The sequence below is a fragment of the Physeter macrocephalus genome, chromosome 13 (assembly GCF_002837175.3).
Source record: "Physeter macrocephalus isolate SW-GA chromosome 13, ASM283717v5, whole genome shotgun sequence".
Lineage (NCBI taxonomy): Eukaryota > Metazoa > Chordata > Mammalia > Artiodactyla > Physeteridae > Physeter > Physeter macrocephalus.
Genome location: NC_041226.1, coordinates 17,899,673 through 17,918,745, shown reverse-complemented (window position 1 = coordinate 17,918,745; position 19,073 = coordinate 17,899,673). Strand labels below are relative to the sequence as shown.

Below are 19,073 nucleotides of genomic sequence, written 5' to 3'. Positions count from 1 at the left end.
TCTTCTCAAAGAACCAGCTTTTAGTTTTGTTGATCTTTGCTATCGTTTCCTTCATTTCTTTTCCATTTATTTCTGATCTGATCTTTATGATTTCCTTCTGCTAACTTTGAGGTTTTTTTGTTCTTCTTTCTGTAATTGCTTTAGGTGTAAGGTTAGGTTATTTGAGATGCTTGTTGTTTCTTAAGGTAGGACTGTATTGCTATAAACTTCCCTCTTAGAACTGCTTTTGCTGCATCCCATAGGTTTTGGGTCATCGTGTTTTCATTGTCATTTATTTCTAGGTATTTCTTGATTTCCTCTTTGATTTCTTCAGTGATATCTTGGTTATTTAGTATTGTATTTTTTAGCTTCCAGGTGTTTGTTTTTTTTATGATTTTTTTCCTGTAATTGATATGTAGTCTCATAGCGTTGTGTTCGGAAAAGATACTTGATATGATTTCAATTTTCTTAAATTTACCAATGATTGATTTTGACACGAGATATGATCTATCCTAGAGAATGACCCATGAGCACTTGAGAAGAAAGTGTATTCCGTTGTTTTTGGACGGAATGTCCTATAAATATCAATTAAGTCCATCTTGTTTAATGTATCATTTAAAGCTTGTGTTTCCTTAATTATTTTCATTTTGGATGATCTGTCCATTGGTGAAAGTGGGGTGTTAAAGTCCCCTACTATGATTGTGTTACTGTCGATTTTCCCTTTTATGGCTGTTAGCGTTTGCCTTATGTATTGAGGTTCTCCTATGTTGGGTGCATAAATATTTACAATTGTTATATCTTCTTCTTGGATTGATCCCCTGATCATTATGTAATGTCATTCTTTGTCTCTTGTAACAGTCTTTATTTTAAAGTCTATTTTGTCTGATATGATAATTGCTGCTCCCACTTTCTTTTGATTTCCATTTGTGTGGAATATCTTTTTTGCATCCCCTCACTTTCAGTCTGTATGTGTCCCTAGGTCTGAAGTGGGTCTCTTGTAGACAGCATATGTATGGGTCTTGTTTTTGTATGCATTCAGCCAGGCTATGTGTTTTGGTTGGAGCATTTAATCCATTTACATTTAAGCTAATTATCAATATGTATGTTCCTATTACCATTTTCTTAATTGTTTTGTGTTTGTTATTGTAAGTCTTTTCCTTCTCTCGTGTCTCCTGCCTAGAGAAGTTCCTTTAGCATCTGCTGTAGAGCTGGTTTGGTGGGGCTGAATTCTCTTAGCTTTTGCTTGTCTGTAAAGGTTTTCATTTCTCCATCAAATCTGAATGAGATCCTTGCTGGGTAGAGTAATCTTGGTTGTAGGTTTTTCCCTTTTATCACTTTAAATATGTCCTGCCACTCCCTTCTGGCTTGCAGAGTTTCTGCTGAAAGATCAGCTGAAAGATCAGCTGTTAACCTTATGGGGATTCCCTTGTATGTTAATTGTTGCTTTTCCCTTGCTGCTTTTAATATTTTTTCTTTGTATTTAATTTTTGATAGTTTGATTAATATGTGTCTTGGTGTGTTTCTCTTTGAATTGATCCTGTATGAGACTCTCTGTGCTTCATGGACTTGATTGACTACTTCCTTACCCATATTAGGGAAGTTTTCGTCTATAATCTCTTAAAATATTTTCTCAGTCCCTTTCTTTTTCTCTTCTTCTTCTGAGACCCCTATAATTCGAATGTTGGTGCATTTAATGTTGCCCCAGAGGTCTCTGAGATTGTCTACAATTCTTTTCATTCTTTTTTCTTTATTCTGCTCTGCAGTAGTTATTTCCACTATTTTACCTTCCAGGTCACTTATCCATTCTTCTGCCTCAGTTATTCTGCTATTGATTCCTTCTAGAGAATTTTTAATTTCATTCACTGTGTTGTTCATCATTCTTTGTTTGCTCTTAATTCTTCTAGGTCCTTGTTAAACGTTTCTTTTATTTTCTCCATTCTTTTTCCAAGATTTGGATCATCTTTACTATCATTACTCTGAATTCTTTTTCAGGTAGACTGCCTATTTTCTCTTCATTTGTTTGGTCTGGTGGGTTTTTTCCTTGGTCCTTTATCTGCTGTGTTTCTTTGTCTTCTCATTTTGCTTAACTTACTGTGTTTGGGGTCTCCATTTCGCAGGCTACAGGTTCATCATTCCCATTGTTTTTGATGTATGCTCCCAGTGGGTAAGGTTGGTTCAGTGTGTTGTGTAGGCTTCCTGCTGTTCTGGTGGATGAGGCTGGATCTTGTCTTTCTGGTGGCAGGATGATGTCCGGTGGTGTGTTTTGGCGTGTCTGTGAAGTTACTATAATTTTAGGCAGCCTCTCTTCTAATGGGTGGGTGTGTGTTTCTGTCTTGCTAGTTGTTTGGCAAAGGATGTCCAGCACTGTAGCTTGCTGGTCATTGAGTGGAGCTGGGTCTTAGCATTGAGATAGAGATCTCTGGGAGAGCTTTTGTCATTTGATATTACGTGGGGCCAGGAGGTCTCTGGTGGACCAGTGTCCTGAACTTGGCTCTCCTACCTCTGAGGCTGAGGCCTGACACCCTGCCAGAGCACCAAGACCCTGTCAGCCACACGGCTCAGAAGAAAAGGGAGAAAAAAAAGAAAGAAAAATATATTAAAAAAATAAAAAAATAAAATTTAAAAATTCTTTTTAAAAAGTAGTAGAAAAAAAATAGAGTAACCAAATCAATAACCAAATCCACCAATGATTACAAGTGCTAAAAACTATACTAAGATAAACATACAAATCAGCAACAAGTCACTTGCAGACAGCAAACCCCAAGTCTACAGTTGCTCCCAAAGTCCACTTCATCAATTTTGGGATGATTCATTGTCTATTCAGGTATTCCACAGATGCAGGGTACATCAAGTTGATTGCGGAGCTTTAATCTACTGCTCCTGAGGGTGCTGGGAGAGATTTCCCTTTCTCTTCTTTGTTCGAACAGCTCCTGGGGTTCAGCTTTGGATTTGGCCCCGCCTCTGTGTGTAGGTTACCTGAGCATATCTGTTCTTCACCCAGACAGGATGGGGTTAAAGGAGCGGCTGATCAGGGGGCTCTGGCTCACTCAGGCCAGGGTGAGGGATGGGTACGGAATGCGGGGTGAGCCTATCGTGGCCAAGGCTGGCGTGACATTTCAACAGCCTGAGGCGCGCCCTGTGTTCTCCTGGCAAAGTTTCCCCTGGATCATGGGACCCTGGCAGTGGCGGGCTGCACAGGCTCCCAGGAGGGGATGTGTGGATAGTGACCTGTGCTTGCACACAAGCTTCTTGGTGGCTGCAACAGCAGCCTTAGCGTTTCATGCCTCTCTCTGGTGTCTGCGCTGATAGACGTGGCTCATGCCCGCCTCTCAAGCTCATTTAGGTGGTGCTCTTAATCCCCACTCCTTGAGCACACTGAAACAGTGGTCTCTTGCCTCTTAGGCAGGTCCAGATGTTTTCCTGGACTCCCTCCCGGCTAGCCGTGGTGCACTAACCCCTTCAGGCTGTGTTCACGCAGCCAACCCCAGTCCTCTCCCTGGGATCTGACCTCCGAAACCCGAGCCTCAGCTCCCAGCCCCCGCCCGCCCCGGCGGGTGAGCAGACAAGCCTCTCGGGCTGGTGAGTGCTGGTCGGCACCGATCCTCTGTGCGGGAATCTCTCCGCTTTGCCCTCCGCACCCTGTTGCTGCGCTCTCCTCCGCGCCTCCGAAGCTTCCCCCCTGCCCATCCCCCATCTCCACCAGTGAAGGGGCTTCTAGTGTGTGGAAAACTTTCCTCATTCACAGCTCCCTCCCCGAGGTGCAGGTCCCGTCCCTATTCTTTTGTCTCTGTTTTTTCTTTTTTCTTCTGCCCTACCCAGGTAACTGGGGAGTTTCTTGCCTTTGGGGAAGTCTGAGGTCTTCTGCCAGCATTCAGTAGGTGTTCTGTAGGAGCTGTTCCACATGTAGATGTATTTCTGATGTATTTATGGGGAGGAAGGTGATCTCCACATCTTACTCCTCCGCCATCTTGAAGGTGCCCCCCCCATTTACTTTTAATGTGATTATTGATATGGTTAGAAGTATACCTGTCATATTGCTGTTTGTTTTCTGTTTGTCCCATCTGTTTTTTGTTCCCTTTTCCCTCATTTTGATCATTAAGATACTTATAAGCTTTAAAAATCTTGTCCAGTCAAAATGAGAAGTTCATTTTTATGTTGAATCCAAAGCTTCTCCCCTCCCTCTGCCCAGGTCTGACCTATGGTTTCATGGTCCTTTTCTGTTCTTCATAGCTCTTTCACTTCTCTTCCCCAGCTCTTTTTGATGCTTTTGCCCTTCTCCAGGTTTGAGGTAGTGTGAAGCTAGATTTGAGTTAAAAAGACCATAAGTCTTTTTATTCAATAGTAGCAGTAGCAACCAAAATCTTTGTTTTTATCTTATTTATAGAAGCCTCAGGTGTTTAGCCCATAGAAAGCTTTATATATTGAAAATCAGACCTTGGTATTAGTGTATTTACAACTTTTGCAAGCCTGTTGGATTTAAATGCAGGAGAGAATGGATGTTGGAGCTTGGTGTACAACTGCTTACCTTAAATAGTTACTAGTAACTTAATTACTCATTGTCTTATCATTCTGAACTAAGATAGGATGTCTGCTAAGGTAATGTGAGCTACTGTAACAAAAAATCTTAGTAAGGGTTTATTTTATCATCTAAATTTGGTTCCCTTTCAAAAGACAACTCTCTTCTCAGTAGTGATTCAGGGCTCCTTCCATCTGTGGCTCTGCCACCTTTGACATCTGTCTTCTAAGGTTGCCATAGCCATCTACATCAAGCTGGCCTTGCCTGGGGAGATAGTTGTATATGCTACAGCCTAGGGGTGGCATACAGCACTTGTGCTCACATTCCAGTGGCTAGGGCTCAGCTATACTTACCTGAAGTGTGGCTGGAAATATGGTTGTGTGCCAAATGAGGACAGGAAAGGTTTGCTAAAGAGCCAGTTAATGTCTGTGTACACGTGTTCCATATATTTAAATTTGAAATTAACTCTCAGTGAACCTGGCTCTTTTTCCCCTCTTCTGTGGCAGTATGTTGACATCATACAGCCAGGTCACTCACCTCTAACTCAGCCCTCAATAGGACATTTATTTGTGGGAAGAAAATAAGATTACCCATCACACTAACACTAAGTTCCCAGAAATGTCTAAACTTGAATTTTTAAGAAAATGTTTTTGAGGGACCAGGTCTTTATAATGAAAATTTTAAAAGAAGGTCAAGCAGTGATGTCTTCATACTTCATCCTGAGAGGATTTTCTTCTTAAAAAGTAACTCTTGAATGTCTTTCTAAAGATATTTTTCATTTAAAAGTAAGAACTTAAAATTCTATTTTCTGGAGTTTTGATTTCCGACAAAAATGCATTTGTATAAAGAGTCTTGTAGAGTGTTTATGATGTCTCTGTGTTTAGTATTTTTCTTACAAATCCCAATCCTCTGGAGTCATGGGGCACTCTGGGCCCAGGGACTCCTGTTTAACATTAGTTTAATGGTTCTGACCCCTGCTCTGAAGTGGATTTATACGGAGGAATCATGCCTTGCATGTCCTGAAGTCATTAGTTTGGCATGAAATGGTCCCACTGCTTGTGTTATCTTACACACAATTATTTCTGAGTTGGGTTTCTGTAAAATGACCATGTCTACTTGAAGACCTAAATAATTTAAGAGCAAAATGCTTGTGAGGATGACAGCATTTGAGGGCCAGTGACTATCTGATCCTACATTTAGGGCAACTCTCTCTTCCCATTTAGTTACCTAGGTTCTAATCACTTAATAATTTGAGTGGTATCCCTTTTGGAGAATGGTAAATATTTCCCAACATGGCCATAGAAATGGTTCTGCACATTTGTCAAACCAGCTCTGATAGTCTGTTGGGAAATTAGTATGCTTATTTTATTACTGAATATGCTGCTTATGAATTTGGGGTCCTAACTGTATCTGTTTTTTAATGTGTGGTCTTCAGATACGATGGCTGTCAACTCACATGCCAGGAGTCAAGGCTTTTAATTGCTACTGTTTTCTCAGTACGATATGGAGGAAGGTTATAATCTGGGAGTGGGAATGGGAAAGGACTTCTGGAGCTTTGAGGAGAGAAGGTGTGATGTGATTGTCTAGGAGAGAAGAGGATGGAATGGGGCAAGGAAGAGTACTGTGATTGCTGGGTAGCATTTTGCTGTCATAGGTACAGAAGACTTGAGAGGTAAGAATTGGGCTCTGTGAGATGAGTGGGGGTCAGACCTAGTAGAGCCTTGCAGGCTGTCATAATGACTTTGGATTTTGCTTGAAGTGAAATGTGCAGCCATTGGAGGGTTTGCACAGTGTCATGACACTATCTGACTTAGAGTTGAAAAGGATCACTTCAGTCACTCTGTGCAGAATATTCTGCAGAAGCAGGAAGAGGTTTATTCAACAGTCTGAACAAAAGATGCTAGTGGCTTGAACTATGCTGGGAGTGGTGGAGGTGACAAAAAGGGGTTGGATTTGAGTTATATTTTGAAGCTAGAGCTTACAGGATTTGCCAATTAAAAGTAGAGTGTGATAAAAAGGCATCAAGGATGAATTTAAGGTTTAATCCTGAGCAATGCATGGATGCTAGTGCCAATTATATATCTGGTTTCTCAGCCCCAAATAAACATACAAGATCAATGCCAACTATGCTGGTATCCTCAGCCAAGCAGCAAAATAATCTCCATGTTATTTTGGAGATTTATTTAGGTTAATGTTGCTAATAGCCTCACACTGCAGACAAAAACGAGGAAAATTTCAGCATGAACACACCAAACAGGAGGTCTAAGATGTGTAGTTTTTCTTAGTATTTTAGCCTATTTTCTTTTAATTTTATAATTCCAAGATTAATTAAGTAGATATCAATTTAACCTAACTTCTGGAAATATGCTGGAAATTTCTTCTTCAAAAAAATGACAGATACAGAGTGAAGTAAGTCAGAAAGAGAAAAACAAAGACCGTATGTTAACACACATTTATGGAATCTAAAAAAAAAAATGGTTTTGATGAATCTAGGGGCAGGACAGGAATAAAGACACAGAGGTAGAGAATGGACTTGAGGACACGGGGAGGGGGAAGGGTAAGCCGGGGCAAAGTGAGAGAGTAGCATTGACATATATACACTACCAAATGTAAAATAGATAGCTAGTGGGAAGCAGCTGCATAGCACAGGGAGATCAGCTTGGTGCTTTGTGACCACCTAGAGGGGTGGGATAGGGAGGGTGGGAGGGAGACACAAGAGGGAGGGGATATGGGGATATATGTATACATATAGTTGGTTCACTTTGTTATACAGCAGAAACTAACACAACATTGTAAAGCAATTATACTCCAATAAAGATGTTAAAAAAAATGACAGAATTCAGTTAGTAGTCTGGAGCTTGTTAGAGTCTTCCAAACAATAAAACAAAGTGTATTTATTTTAATGGGAAACTCTGCTCTGTCCATTCAGTATTTATATCTTTAACTTTTTCTTCTTTAAAACTGAAATAAAACTATAGAAGTCTGAAAAATGAATATGCCATTAACTTTAAAAAGAGAGATGACACTTTGTTCCTCCCTTTTAAAGGTTGTCCCAAATTTTCACAGTCTGTTTTTGTTTTTTAATTTTACTAGCTTTTTGACTGGGCTAATCTCATTTCATACCCTCTTACTACTTCAGCTACTTCATTCGTTTTTTATCAGCTCATCAGCACACTTTCTGGACAACTGAGAAACAAATGTCTTCATTTCCGTCCTTTTAAATGTAAGGACTTCAAAAGTTTCCGAAACTGCTCACTAACCAGAGAAAACCAAAGGATGCTAAGACATTTCCCCCCAAAGTGCAGTTTATCCATTTTCTTTATTGTGTTTGCAAATGATGCCACTGGGACTGAGGGAGGAAATGAATGTATTGCACAAGAATCTTTGTTTTGCGATTTGGGGAGATCAAGAAGAAAAATAGTACCTGGATCTTTTAGTTACTTCTTCAATTTGTTTCTTCTGCTCTTCTTGTTTGGTGAGTGATTAATTTCAGGTGAAAGGAAGCAAGTCCTTCAGGGTCTTTCCCCTTAATCAGAGAACTTGATGGCTCTAGTTGGTGCTTTAAAGTGTAAACAGCTGTCAGGTTTGTGGATTGGTGCTGCGGTGGGAAGCCCACACTGATTTCAGAGGTAAAAGCAATGCAGAGCTTGGGTTTTGGAATTCGACTTGGGTACAGATTCTAATGTCACCACTCTCTAGCTGGCCAGGTCATTTAGCCTCTCTGAGGCTCAACTTACTTGTATATAAAACAGAGATAATAGTACTTACACAGTAGTTGCGAAGATTAAAATGAATAATGTATCATGCAATTACCATAGTGCCCTGCGTATAATAAATACTCAATAGTTGGTAGCTATTATTATTTTTCAGTTTTATTAATTTGTAATTTAAGGAGTATAGTAAGAGTATTATAGATATATTATTATATTTTTTATTTATGATGTATTTTGTTTTTAATATATATCATACCTTATCATATAAATTATTATATATACATATTTGTGTATATATATATGAATGTAGGTATGTGTGTATTTATGTATGAATTATATATATATATGAATAAGAAAAGGTTCAGATTAGAGAAAATAGTACTCTACTTTCTCTAGGTACCCCTAAAGATCTAAACCAATAGTTATTAAAATGTAGTCTCCAGACCAGTGGTATCAACCTCACCTGGGAACTCGCTAGAAATTCAGTTTTTTGAGCTGCACTCTAGAAACTCAGGAATCTATGTTTCAGTGAGTCTTCCCAGTAATCCTGATGCCCTGTAAAGTTTGAGAACCACTGGAATAGACATGTTGCAATTCTAGGTTAATGATTTTCAATCTAAAACATACTTGGTTTAGCTGGTGTCTTGTTTCATGTAGTAACTTTTAAGCAACCTGTAAATGCTGAACTAAAATCAGACGGTAATATTACAAACACAAATGCTTTGTTCAATGAGTGTTTATTGAGTGCTTACTAGGTGCAAGGCATTGTGGTAACATGCTTTAATGCACATTTAGTATCACTGTGTTTGGCACAATGGGCAAGTATAAGACCCAGAAGTACCACTTCTTTTTTGTTGTTTGAAGGGTATCATGGTAAGACTTTCTCCTTCCCATGTCAAGGGATTGACTGAAAGTATTTGGGGCCAGCACTGTCTGGTTCCCCAAAATTCAAGGAATGGGACAGAAAACTGATGATGGTGTCAATCCTGTTAGGCATTTACTGGTTGGTCAGCAAGGGGACACACCATAGGAGGAGGAGCATGGGTGCCTGCCAGTTCCCCCACCTACTAGTGGCATCCTGTATGACCTCACCAGGTTGCAGAAGGACACTCCTCCTCCACCAAAACCTTAATTCAGTGAAATGTAAAACTTTTATGACCTCTTGGGAGGGTGTTGGTTCTGTATCATTGTTTTTAGTATGACTAAAATGACTAATGTTCCTCTATATCACCTGTCAGATTAAATAATGACTACATATGTGAAGGGAATATTTGGAATAAAATAAAAAGCACAGAGAATAATATAACATACTCCTATACAGTTACTATTTAGATTTAACAAACATTAATGTTTTGCCATTGTATTAGTCAGCTCAGGTTGCTGTAGCAGCATACCATAGACTATATGGCTTAAGAACAGAAATTTATTTTTTCACAGTTCTGGAGGCTAGAAGTTCCAGATCAATGGGCTGGTTGATTGGTTCCTGGTGAGAGCTCTCTTCCTGGCTTGCAGACTTCTTGCTATGTCCTCACCTGGCCTTTCCTCAATTCGCGTTCATGAAGAGAAAGTGAGATCTCTGGTGTCTCTTCTTATAAGGACACATTTTGTTAGATAAGGCCCCGACCTTATGGCTCATTTAATCTTCATTACTTCCTTAGAAGCCCTTTCTCCAAAAACAGCTATACTGGGGATTAGAGCTCCAACCTTTGAATTTTGGGGAGACACAATTCTGTCTATAACCACCAGGCATCTGATTTTATCCTCCTTGACCCCATTCCCCCTTCTTCCTCCCCACAGACAGATTTTTTGAAGTTAGCATGTGTTCTTCCTCTCCTGACATTATACATTTACTATACACATACATGCACAATTTATGTCAGTAAACACTATATTAATTCATATAATGTGCTTCACATTTGAATGATATTTGCTTTTTTTCTCTCACCATTTTATTTCTAACATTTATCCATGTTGATGCTTTTGGATCTAATTAACTCATTTTAACTGCTAATTGATGCATTATTGAATGAATCTATCATGATTTGTTTATCTATCTAATAGTAATAGACATTAAAAAGTAGTTTCCATTATTTTCACCATTATAAGTGATGCTGCATTAAGTATCCTTGTGCATGATTCCCTGTGGATATGTTCTAGAGTCTCTTTAGGGGATATACCTAGGCTTGAAATTCCTGGGTGGTAGGGTATGTATATACACAATCAGTTTTATTAGATATTGCCAATTTACTCTCTTAGTAAAAGTTTACGCAAATTTTAACTTCTACCAGTAGAGTTTTAATTTCTACACATCCTTCATAACTCTTGTCAGGTGTCTTAATTTTTGTTTATCTCATGAGTATAAAACACTATTTTATTGTTATTTTAAATCTACATGTCCCTGATAATTCATGAGGTCAGTAATCTTTCATATGTGTATTGGTCAGTCAGATGGTTCCTTGTGAATTGACTGTTCATGTCTTTGTCTACTTTCTATTGGGTTGTTGTCTTTATGTAAGTTCCTTATAATTTTATTGTTAAAATTTTGTTTATTTATAATGATTGCAACTATCTTCTTCTTGTCTGTAGCTTGATCTTTTTCACTTCTAAAAAAATAATGTTCTAATTAAATAGAAGGTTTATATTTCAACATAGTTGAATGTATCAACTTTTTTCTTTTATGATTTGGGCTAATTATGTCTTTCTTTAGTCTCCTCTAAAAAGGTCTGGACCATTTTTGACCTTTATTCATCCAAATAAAATTCAGGAAAAGCCTGTCAGTCTTCATGAAAAACTACAATATTCATTGAGATATCCTTGAATTTGTAGATTAATCTGAGAGGGACTGACATCTTTATGATATTGAGAGCCTTCTGCTAAAAGAATATGGCATATCTTTCCATTTACTTGAGTGTTCCTTTAGATTTTTCATTAAAGTTCTATGATTTCATTCCTTTAGGTAATATAGAATTTTGTTAGATTTATTTCCAAGAAATTTACAGATTAAAAATAATTCAATTTATTATGGAATGAATATTTTAATTTGTCATCCATTTTCTAATTGGTTATTTCTTATACATGGGAATGCCATTGATTTTTAAAAATTAATTGATCTTGTATTCAGCAACCTTACTGAACTCTCTTATTAGTTCTAATAGTTTGTGAATTCCTTTGGATCTTCTGTGACAATAATATGTTCTACAATTAATGCCAATTTAGAACCCGTCTTCTCTTTCCTCTTATATCTATTTCCTGTCTTATTGGATTGGAGAAGACCTCCAGTTACAAGCTGTATGGTTGTGTCAAGAACAGCCATGTTCTATTTCTGACTTTATAGCAGATGCTTCTATCACTGATCACAAAGTAGGAGGCTCATTTTTTGTGGATACTTTTTCTAGATGAAAGAAGTTTTTTCTTCTTCCTACTTTGCTAAGACTCTATATTATGAAAGAATGTTGACTTTTTTTCATCATGTAATTTTCTGTATCTATTTTTTCTTAATCTATTAATACTGATTTTACAGTAATAAATTTTACATCCATTAAATCATCCTTATATTCCTGTGTAAAGCTTGTTTTGTTGGCTAATATTAGAATGAAGAACTTTTGCCTCTGTGATCTATAATGATGAAAGTGATTGAGGCTATAATTTCACTTTCTCATACTGTTTTTGTTTAGTTTTGATATTAAGGTTTTGCAAGCCTCATAAAAAGAACTGGTCAGCTTTTACTCTTTTTTGGTCTCTGGAATAGTCTGAATAAGAATGAGGTTGTGTAATATTTAAAGGTATGGTAAAATATACCTGAAAACCTGTCTGGTTTGGATGCTTTGGTGCTTCTTTATGGGATAGTTTTTTATTTTCAACTACCAATTCATTTTCTTTAATGGGTATATTTTTTTTCCAGGTTTTTCTGCTGCTTCTTGAGTCAGTTTTGCAATATTATTTTCCAGGAAGCTGTCTATTATATTTAAACTTGTAAAATTTATTGACTAATTTGTTCATGGTATTCTTTTATAATTTTACAAATTTTTACTGTACCTCTATTTTGTCTCTTTTCATTCCTAACTTTGTTTATTCTGCACACACACTCTTCCTCTTTTGTATTCTCGCCAAAGATTTATCTATTCATAGAAAGAGTGTTTGATTTTGTTGATACTATTTTTTCTTTCTTTTCTATTTAATTAATTCCTTCTCTTACTGTTATTCTCTTCGTTTTTATCCCCCTCTGGGTTTACTTCATAGTTTTTAAAATAATGTCTTCAGTTGAATACATTAATTATTAATTTTGAAAATTTCTTTTCCTACTCTGAGTTTAAGTCTATATATTTTCCTGTAGGTATCACTTTAGCTGTATATTATAAATGCATTGTTTAATTCTATTATTGTTTATTTCTAAATTATTTCCATTGCAATTCTTCTTTGATCCTTGAATTATTTAGAAGTATATTTTTAGTTTTAAAGTACATGAATTAAATTTTTTATTGATTCCTTATTTTATTGCTTTATGGTTAGAGAATGTGGTCTGTATATCATATCTTTGATATTTGTTGAGACATCCTTAATTTACTTCAATAATATTTTTGAAATTGTTTCATATATACTCAAAAAGAATGGCATTCTCTATGCTCATGCTCATTAGGTCAAGCTTGTTTATTCTGTTGTTTGAATCTTCTATAACTTTGTTTATTTTTTTCCAATCTGTCTTAGGAATGTTACAATCTTTCATATAGATGTGATTTGTGAGATTCTCTTTGTAAGTCATCAACTTATGGTTTATATAGTTTGAAATTATCTTGTTAAGTGAATGTAGCCAAGTGTCTATAGGGATGGGTATAGAATTAGAGCATAAGGATTTGGCAGATGTCAAATACCAGAGATAAATACCAGAGGAGCTGGAGAAGAAATGCTTTTTCCCAAACTCTAAGCCAAGAGTTGACATAAAAGTGCCAGGGTATGTCTGCCAAGTTCATGGGAAAAAGACTCATATCGGGGACCGTGTACTGGATGAGGAGTGAAAGCATAAAAAGGGGGTCCAAGATGAAGTCAGCTGGATGTAACTCACAGCCAACTGTTTTTAACTGCTGCCATACCTGTGTATTTGTTTGAAAGAGACTAGAATTGAAAGTTGTTACCTGTCACTGAATCCTGGCAGGAAGAAATTCTTTTGGTTGAATAAAACATATCAGAACAACTTCTAACATTTAATCAATTACCACCCACACTTTCATTTTGGAAGGATATTCCTGACTTTTGTATACTTCTTTTTAAAATCTTAATATCACATTTCTTATAGCCCTTTGTGTTTTGAACTCCAGGAGGATGAATTATTCCGATTGTCTTACTTAACTGGCTATTATTGTCTGGAGGAAACTTTAGTGAGTTCAATTTACCTGGTAGCCTTTCCTGCTGAGATTTTGTTTCTGGTAGACTTCACCACTGAGCAGAAATACTCCTATTACAGCACTCGGTTTATCTGTAGATGAAAACCTTTGCATCTTAAATAAAACACTCAGCTAGTGGGGTTATGTTTGGCTCTGTTTCTCTTCATCATTCCTTCTAAGTCTCTTTGCCAAGTCTCAGGTCCTGGACTTAGACATCTTGGAGGAACACTGGGGGTAAAGGTGCTTTCCATTTAATGTGAAAAATAGCATTTTGCTTTAGGCTATTTTGCTCAACTGCTCCAAAGTACTTTACCTTGGGGAGCAGAGACCAAGACTGAGACATTCAAGACTAAAAGGAAACTAATTTTTTTAAAAAGTACGTCTAGTTATAAGCAATCAACAAAGAGGAGTTTATGAAAATTATTCTTCAACCCTGACAGGGACATTCTCTGTGGTAAAAGATGTAGCTTTCTCATAAACACAAGGAATATGTAACCCCTCTCTCCTCATTCCTTTATTACTTTCAGGTCTCTTAATTTGGGGTGAAGAAACCAAGCAAAGTTTATGGTGAGATTCATTTTAGTAAAGCAGACAACTTCTCAGATGATTTAAGATTCTGCCCTTCTCCAACTCCATACAAACATTTATCTCCTATGTTTAGCTTATGCAAATGAAAGGGTCTCGTGGGGGGTGGGAGTGTATGCCAAATACCCTATAATTGCACAGTCTTAAATTTTAGTTTCCTAGTACAGACTGGTATCTAAGATGGTGTGACATTTTCAGTCTCCAAAAGCCTTATAACAATCTTTACAAATTCTGTAGTTGAGTCTGAGCATTTTCTTCTTTGGTCATTAGATTATACTGCTCCAAATTCTACACGGTAGGTCTGGCAACAGATCCCTTCCATGAATAACTATTGCTTTTCCAAATTCAAAAATATAAAAACAAAATAGCTACAATAAACAGTAGATGATCTGAGAGTTAATTTTTCAGGAGGGAAAAGAACAAGAGTCCAATTAGACAGCATTCACTTCAGGACTACTGTTTAATCACAGTAGTTCCAGAATTATCTAACTCAACTGTAGCCTCCAGACTTTGATTATGTCTCTTTGCTAAATTACTCAGAATTAATTTTGAACTTAGATCCTTTCCAGGGTAGATCCTAAATGCTGGGTCTTCAGGCCACCTTTCTGTTAAAATTCCCTTCACTTGACTTTTTTTTTTTTATGGTTACTAGCAACTTTTCTCCTTCCCAGCTAAAGGTGGTATACTTACCCTGCTTATGTTGGTAGAGTGTGGACCTATTTAGATTCTTAGCTTGTCTGTATACACTCACTAGGGAAAAGCCATGCTGCTTCTCTACCCCCTGTCCATTGGACAGAAGGTAAAAGAGCCCACAGGCTGCCATACATTGACAGTGGACATCTTTACCTGATTAGAGGTTGACCAGGTAAAAGGAAGTCCTTGTCCATTATAATCACAAAGAAGAATAATTTGTGCCACATTTCTTTTCCCAACAACCTATGAAGTTGAAAGCAAGAAATTTATACAAAAACAGAGGTTAAAATTTTTTTTGATCTAAACATATTATAAATATTTCAAAAATTGTTGAAAACTTGTAGTTTGCATGGGACTTTACTCAACAATGTGTGTGATTCCACATTTTACAAATTAGGAGGAGAGATGAACATGTATACTAGCAACTGTAATTTCGAGTAGTTATAGAACAAGGATACTATGTACAATACAGACAAGCAGTGTTTACATGGTGATCCTTTCTGGCCAGGGAAGTCTTCTGGAGAAAGTTGCATTTGTATTGGGCCTTAGAGATGGGTAGGAATTATCAATGGGCAGACATATTTCAGTGGTACTAGGACTACTTTAAATGGAGCATGATTATAAGTCCAACAAACTGCATGAATAAGACCAAGGAGTAGGAAAGAATGAGTCACGCTCAAAAACAAAGAAACACAGTTACATTGGGTAGAAAGAGGTATTAAATGGCACTGAGAATTTAAGGGGGTGTCAGACTGTATAAAGACAGAAGAATGATAGAAGACCCAAGATGTAAGTAGAAGTCAGATTATGAAGAGTCATTGATGACGGGGCTTTGTAGGCAGTGGGAATCACTGGATTTGGGCAGGGCAATAGTATGATGACAGTGTATTCACAGGACTTTTCCATGGTGCCGGTGGTGGGGATTAGAACCAGCAGCCTGCAGGTGAGGAGACCAGCTAGGAAGCTCTTGCATTCGTCTGAGAGTTAAGAGTCTTGAACTGAGAACAAATCACATCTCTACCTATCTTGTAAGGGACAGATCCAGGTTTGGTGGAGCATAAAGCTTGTATGATTTTGAGGAGTCCTCTTTAGGAAAAATAAAACAAATTTGCAAGTAAAAATTGCTATGTTTCTTCTTGGGCCTTCAACAGGGACATGTAAATGAGGGGCCTTGAGCCCTGCTTCATGGTAAATCAGCCCCTGGGTGAAAACCATGAGAGTTTTTGAGTTGGAATGATTTGCCTCTCTCATTATTGTTAAATGCATCTGCTTGTTCCAGAGAGGGAGGTTTTATGACAATTGGCTCAAATAGACAAATGAAACAGTTTAGGCCATAAGCAGAAAGAAACTGCCTATTTGTACAAAGCCTGGGTCAAGTGGAAAAAACGTGTTTATTTCATCTTTACAAATTTTAAGTTAGTCATTTGCAACATCCAAACCACTTCTAAAATTTAAGAACATTTGTACGATTGAAAGTGTAAAATAAGGATTGGCTGTGCAGCGCCTTTGGTTCAAATCCTGTGTCATCTGTTTCACTGTGAAAAGTGCTTAGAATAGTGCCTGGCACATAATCAGTGCTCAATAAAATATTAGATATTATTTCTATCAATGGGGAGTTTAAAGATAAAATGAATGAAAATGTGTTGAAAACAAGATGCATGTTAACTGCTTTTAAACAGATCACTTGCCTGTGGGGATTGTTACCATTGTCACCTAAATTTAGATTTGCAAAATGAGTTCCAAAGAAGTTGCTTATTTCCATGTGATTTTAGGTTCAGGTAGTTCTTAGCTGGCCACATATTGAATTACCTGGGACACTTTTAAGTCATACCTTTGCCAGGGCCCCAACCTGGTCAATTTGACCAAAACCTCTGTGTTTAGCGTGGGCATCAGGATAGATTACAGGCTCCCTGATGACTTTATCAGACAGCAGAGTCAGAGCTGGAAGCCAGGGTGTGCGACCTCCCAGTGTTTTGTGATGACCTAGCTGTTAGGCCCAGAGCAACCTGGCTTCAGCCACAGGTGAGATTATCTGAGGAAGGTTCAAATTTCTTTGTTCTGTTATTATTCTATCAAAATAAACCATAACTCATTACTAAAATAGGTAAATGTTGAACAATGAAGAAGATACTCCCAAGAGTAAATTAAAAAAAAAAATCTTTCACACTCATTCTTAACTATATTAATTTATTCCAAAGCCTAATTGCCTCACAAATCTCCATTACAATGGTTCTTGTAACCCATTGCTGTTTCTTTTAACTTAAATGTAAAAGCCCTTCCTGGAGCATTCATAAAACCCTGAAAACAGTGGTCCTTACATCAAAAATCACATACTGAAAACTTCCTAGGGATTGGGCCTTGTGTTAGCTCTGTATGTACATTATCTCTTTGTCCTTATAACCCTCCATATGAGAGAAGCACAATTATCATCCCCATTTTACAGATGGGAAGTGAGTTTCCTTGGTCATACACCTGGTATGAGGAAGAGTTTAAGGGCATGTGTACTAGAAGGGATGAAGAACAGAATAGTGGCTAAGAGCCCCATGTAGGGGTCTGACAGAGCCAGCAGGTTGTCAGCTTCTACTCTCTGCGCTTTGGTTTCCTTATCTGTAAAATGCGATACAAGTACTCACCTTGTAGATTCATCGTAGTTATTATGAGGATAATAACCATAGAAGTGGTAAGTGCTCAGAAGTGACAGCTATTAATAATTTAATGAATCAGATGTGCTGCTATGAGAGAGTCCTATTTTTCAAATGCACTCTAGGTTTTTAGTAAGTTAAAATTTTTATTGTTATTTATTATATCACAAAGAAATGCATGTAATTGTAAAAAAAAATAGGAAATCAAGTAAACAAAAATTTAAATCACCGTTAATTCTCCAACTGAGAGAGAACTTACTTTTTTCTATCCTTTGTATTTTTTCTGTAATTTACACACACGTTATTTAGAATGTGATGGTGTACATTATTGTTCTTTTAATGCTGTTTCATTCAGTAATGTTTATGTTTTCTATTTTGTGTATAGTCTTGCTATTATGCTTTCACATGGGTGCTTATGCCCACAGACGACGGTTAATACCATTAAAGATAAACCAGGCCCTTGCCACAGGATCATGCATGATTCAAGGACTTGCTGTTTTATATAAGATAATTGCTTGTTTTTTGTGGGCAAGGCTGGTTCTCCTTACCTTACACAGAGTGGAGTCAGTGCGAAGAGGCAGGAAGGAGCTTGCCTGGAGGAAGTCTGTCAGGCATTCTCCTTGTATGAAGGTCATGAAGGCCAGAAGTTGAGCATGTTGGGAGACACTAAGGAGGTCTAGGTGGCAAGTTCCAGAGATGCTCATACTACAAGGGGGAGTTAATGTCAAATAGAGTCCTAGGGCCAGGACGCAGTCGAACCTTAGGCTTGTGAGAGACCTAATATACAAATGGACAATTGCTGGACCATATATGAGAATAGAACTCTGACATACAACCTGCAGCAACCAGTCCAGGATACCAACCCCTTATGTACGATAAATAGCCCAGAAAGCCAGCCTGCTAGACGTCAGGCTTGCAGGAAGTCAGATTGACATCTCTAGTGACAATACAGGAAGCTAAGCAATTGGCACCAAGGACTTGATTAATAACTGACAGCTTCCTACATTTTTGTCCCCACTTCCAGCTTAGGACCAACTAAAGGAAGACAAACATGCACCCTGACCAATCACATCGGATGCCCCGCTTCTAGTTAAACCACCTCCAGCTTTCCCAGGCCAACATCCTCCAGCCAGGGCATACCTGAAGGCTTCCTTTTATCCCACTATCAAGCTTTCCCATTCCTGTGCCTGCCTTTGAGTGTCTGCTGAAACACAAGTGATTGTGGATGACAGCCTTGCTACAGCAAGCTCTGAATACATAGCCTTTGCTCTTCTCATTTGCTTGGTCTTCGTTTATCTCCACACTTGCTTGATGCCCAAGATAGGCTGCTCATGTGTGACCACTGTCAGATAGGGCCCTATGCCTTTGACGGAACTATATTTGATCTCTTTTTGTGAGGTAAAGGCTATTTTTCTGGAAGGCAGGGATCATAACTTGCTCACCTCAGTATTCCTAATGCCTAGCACTGCTGGCTCATAGAAAAGACTGCTGAAAGGAGAGGGAGTGAGGTCCCACTCACAAGGATTAGGCCCATTCTTTTCCAATATGGAAGGAACCAGGAAAGCCC

At 37.8% G+C, this 19,073-nt stretch overlaps 1 protein-coding gene across 1 annotated transcript in view; it reads right to left on the bottom strand.

The window, feature by feature from the left end:
• LOC102984049 (limbic system-associated membrane protein-like) overlaps positions 1–18,210 on the bottom strand; it is a 52,883-nt gene extending 34,673 nt beyond the window's left edge. Inside the window, 2 exon segments of the mRNA XM_055089668.1 lie at positions 15,018–15,107; positions 18,055–18,210. Coding sequence (XP_054945643.1) covers positions 15,018–15,107; positions 18,055–18,210 — 246 coding nt within the window.
• Between the last annotated feature and the right edge of the window lie 863 nt (positions 18,211–19,073).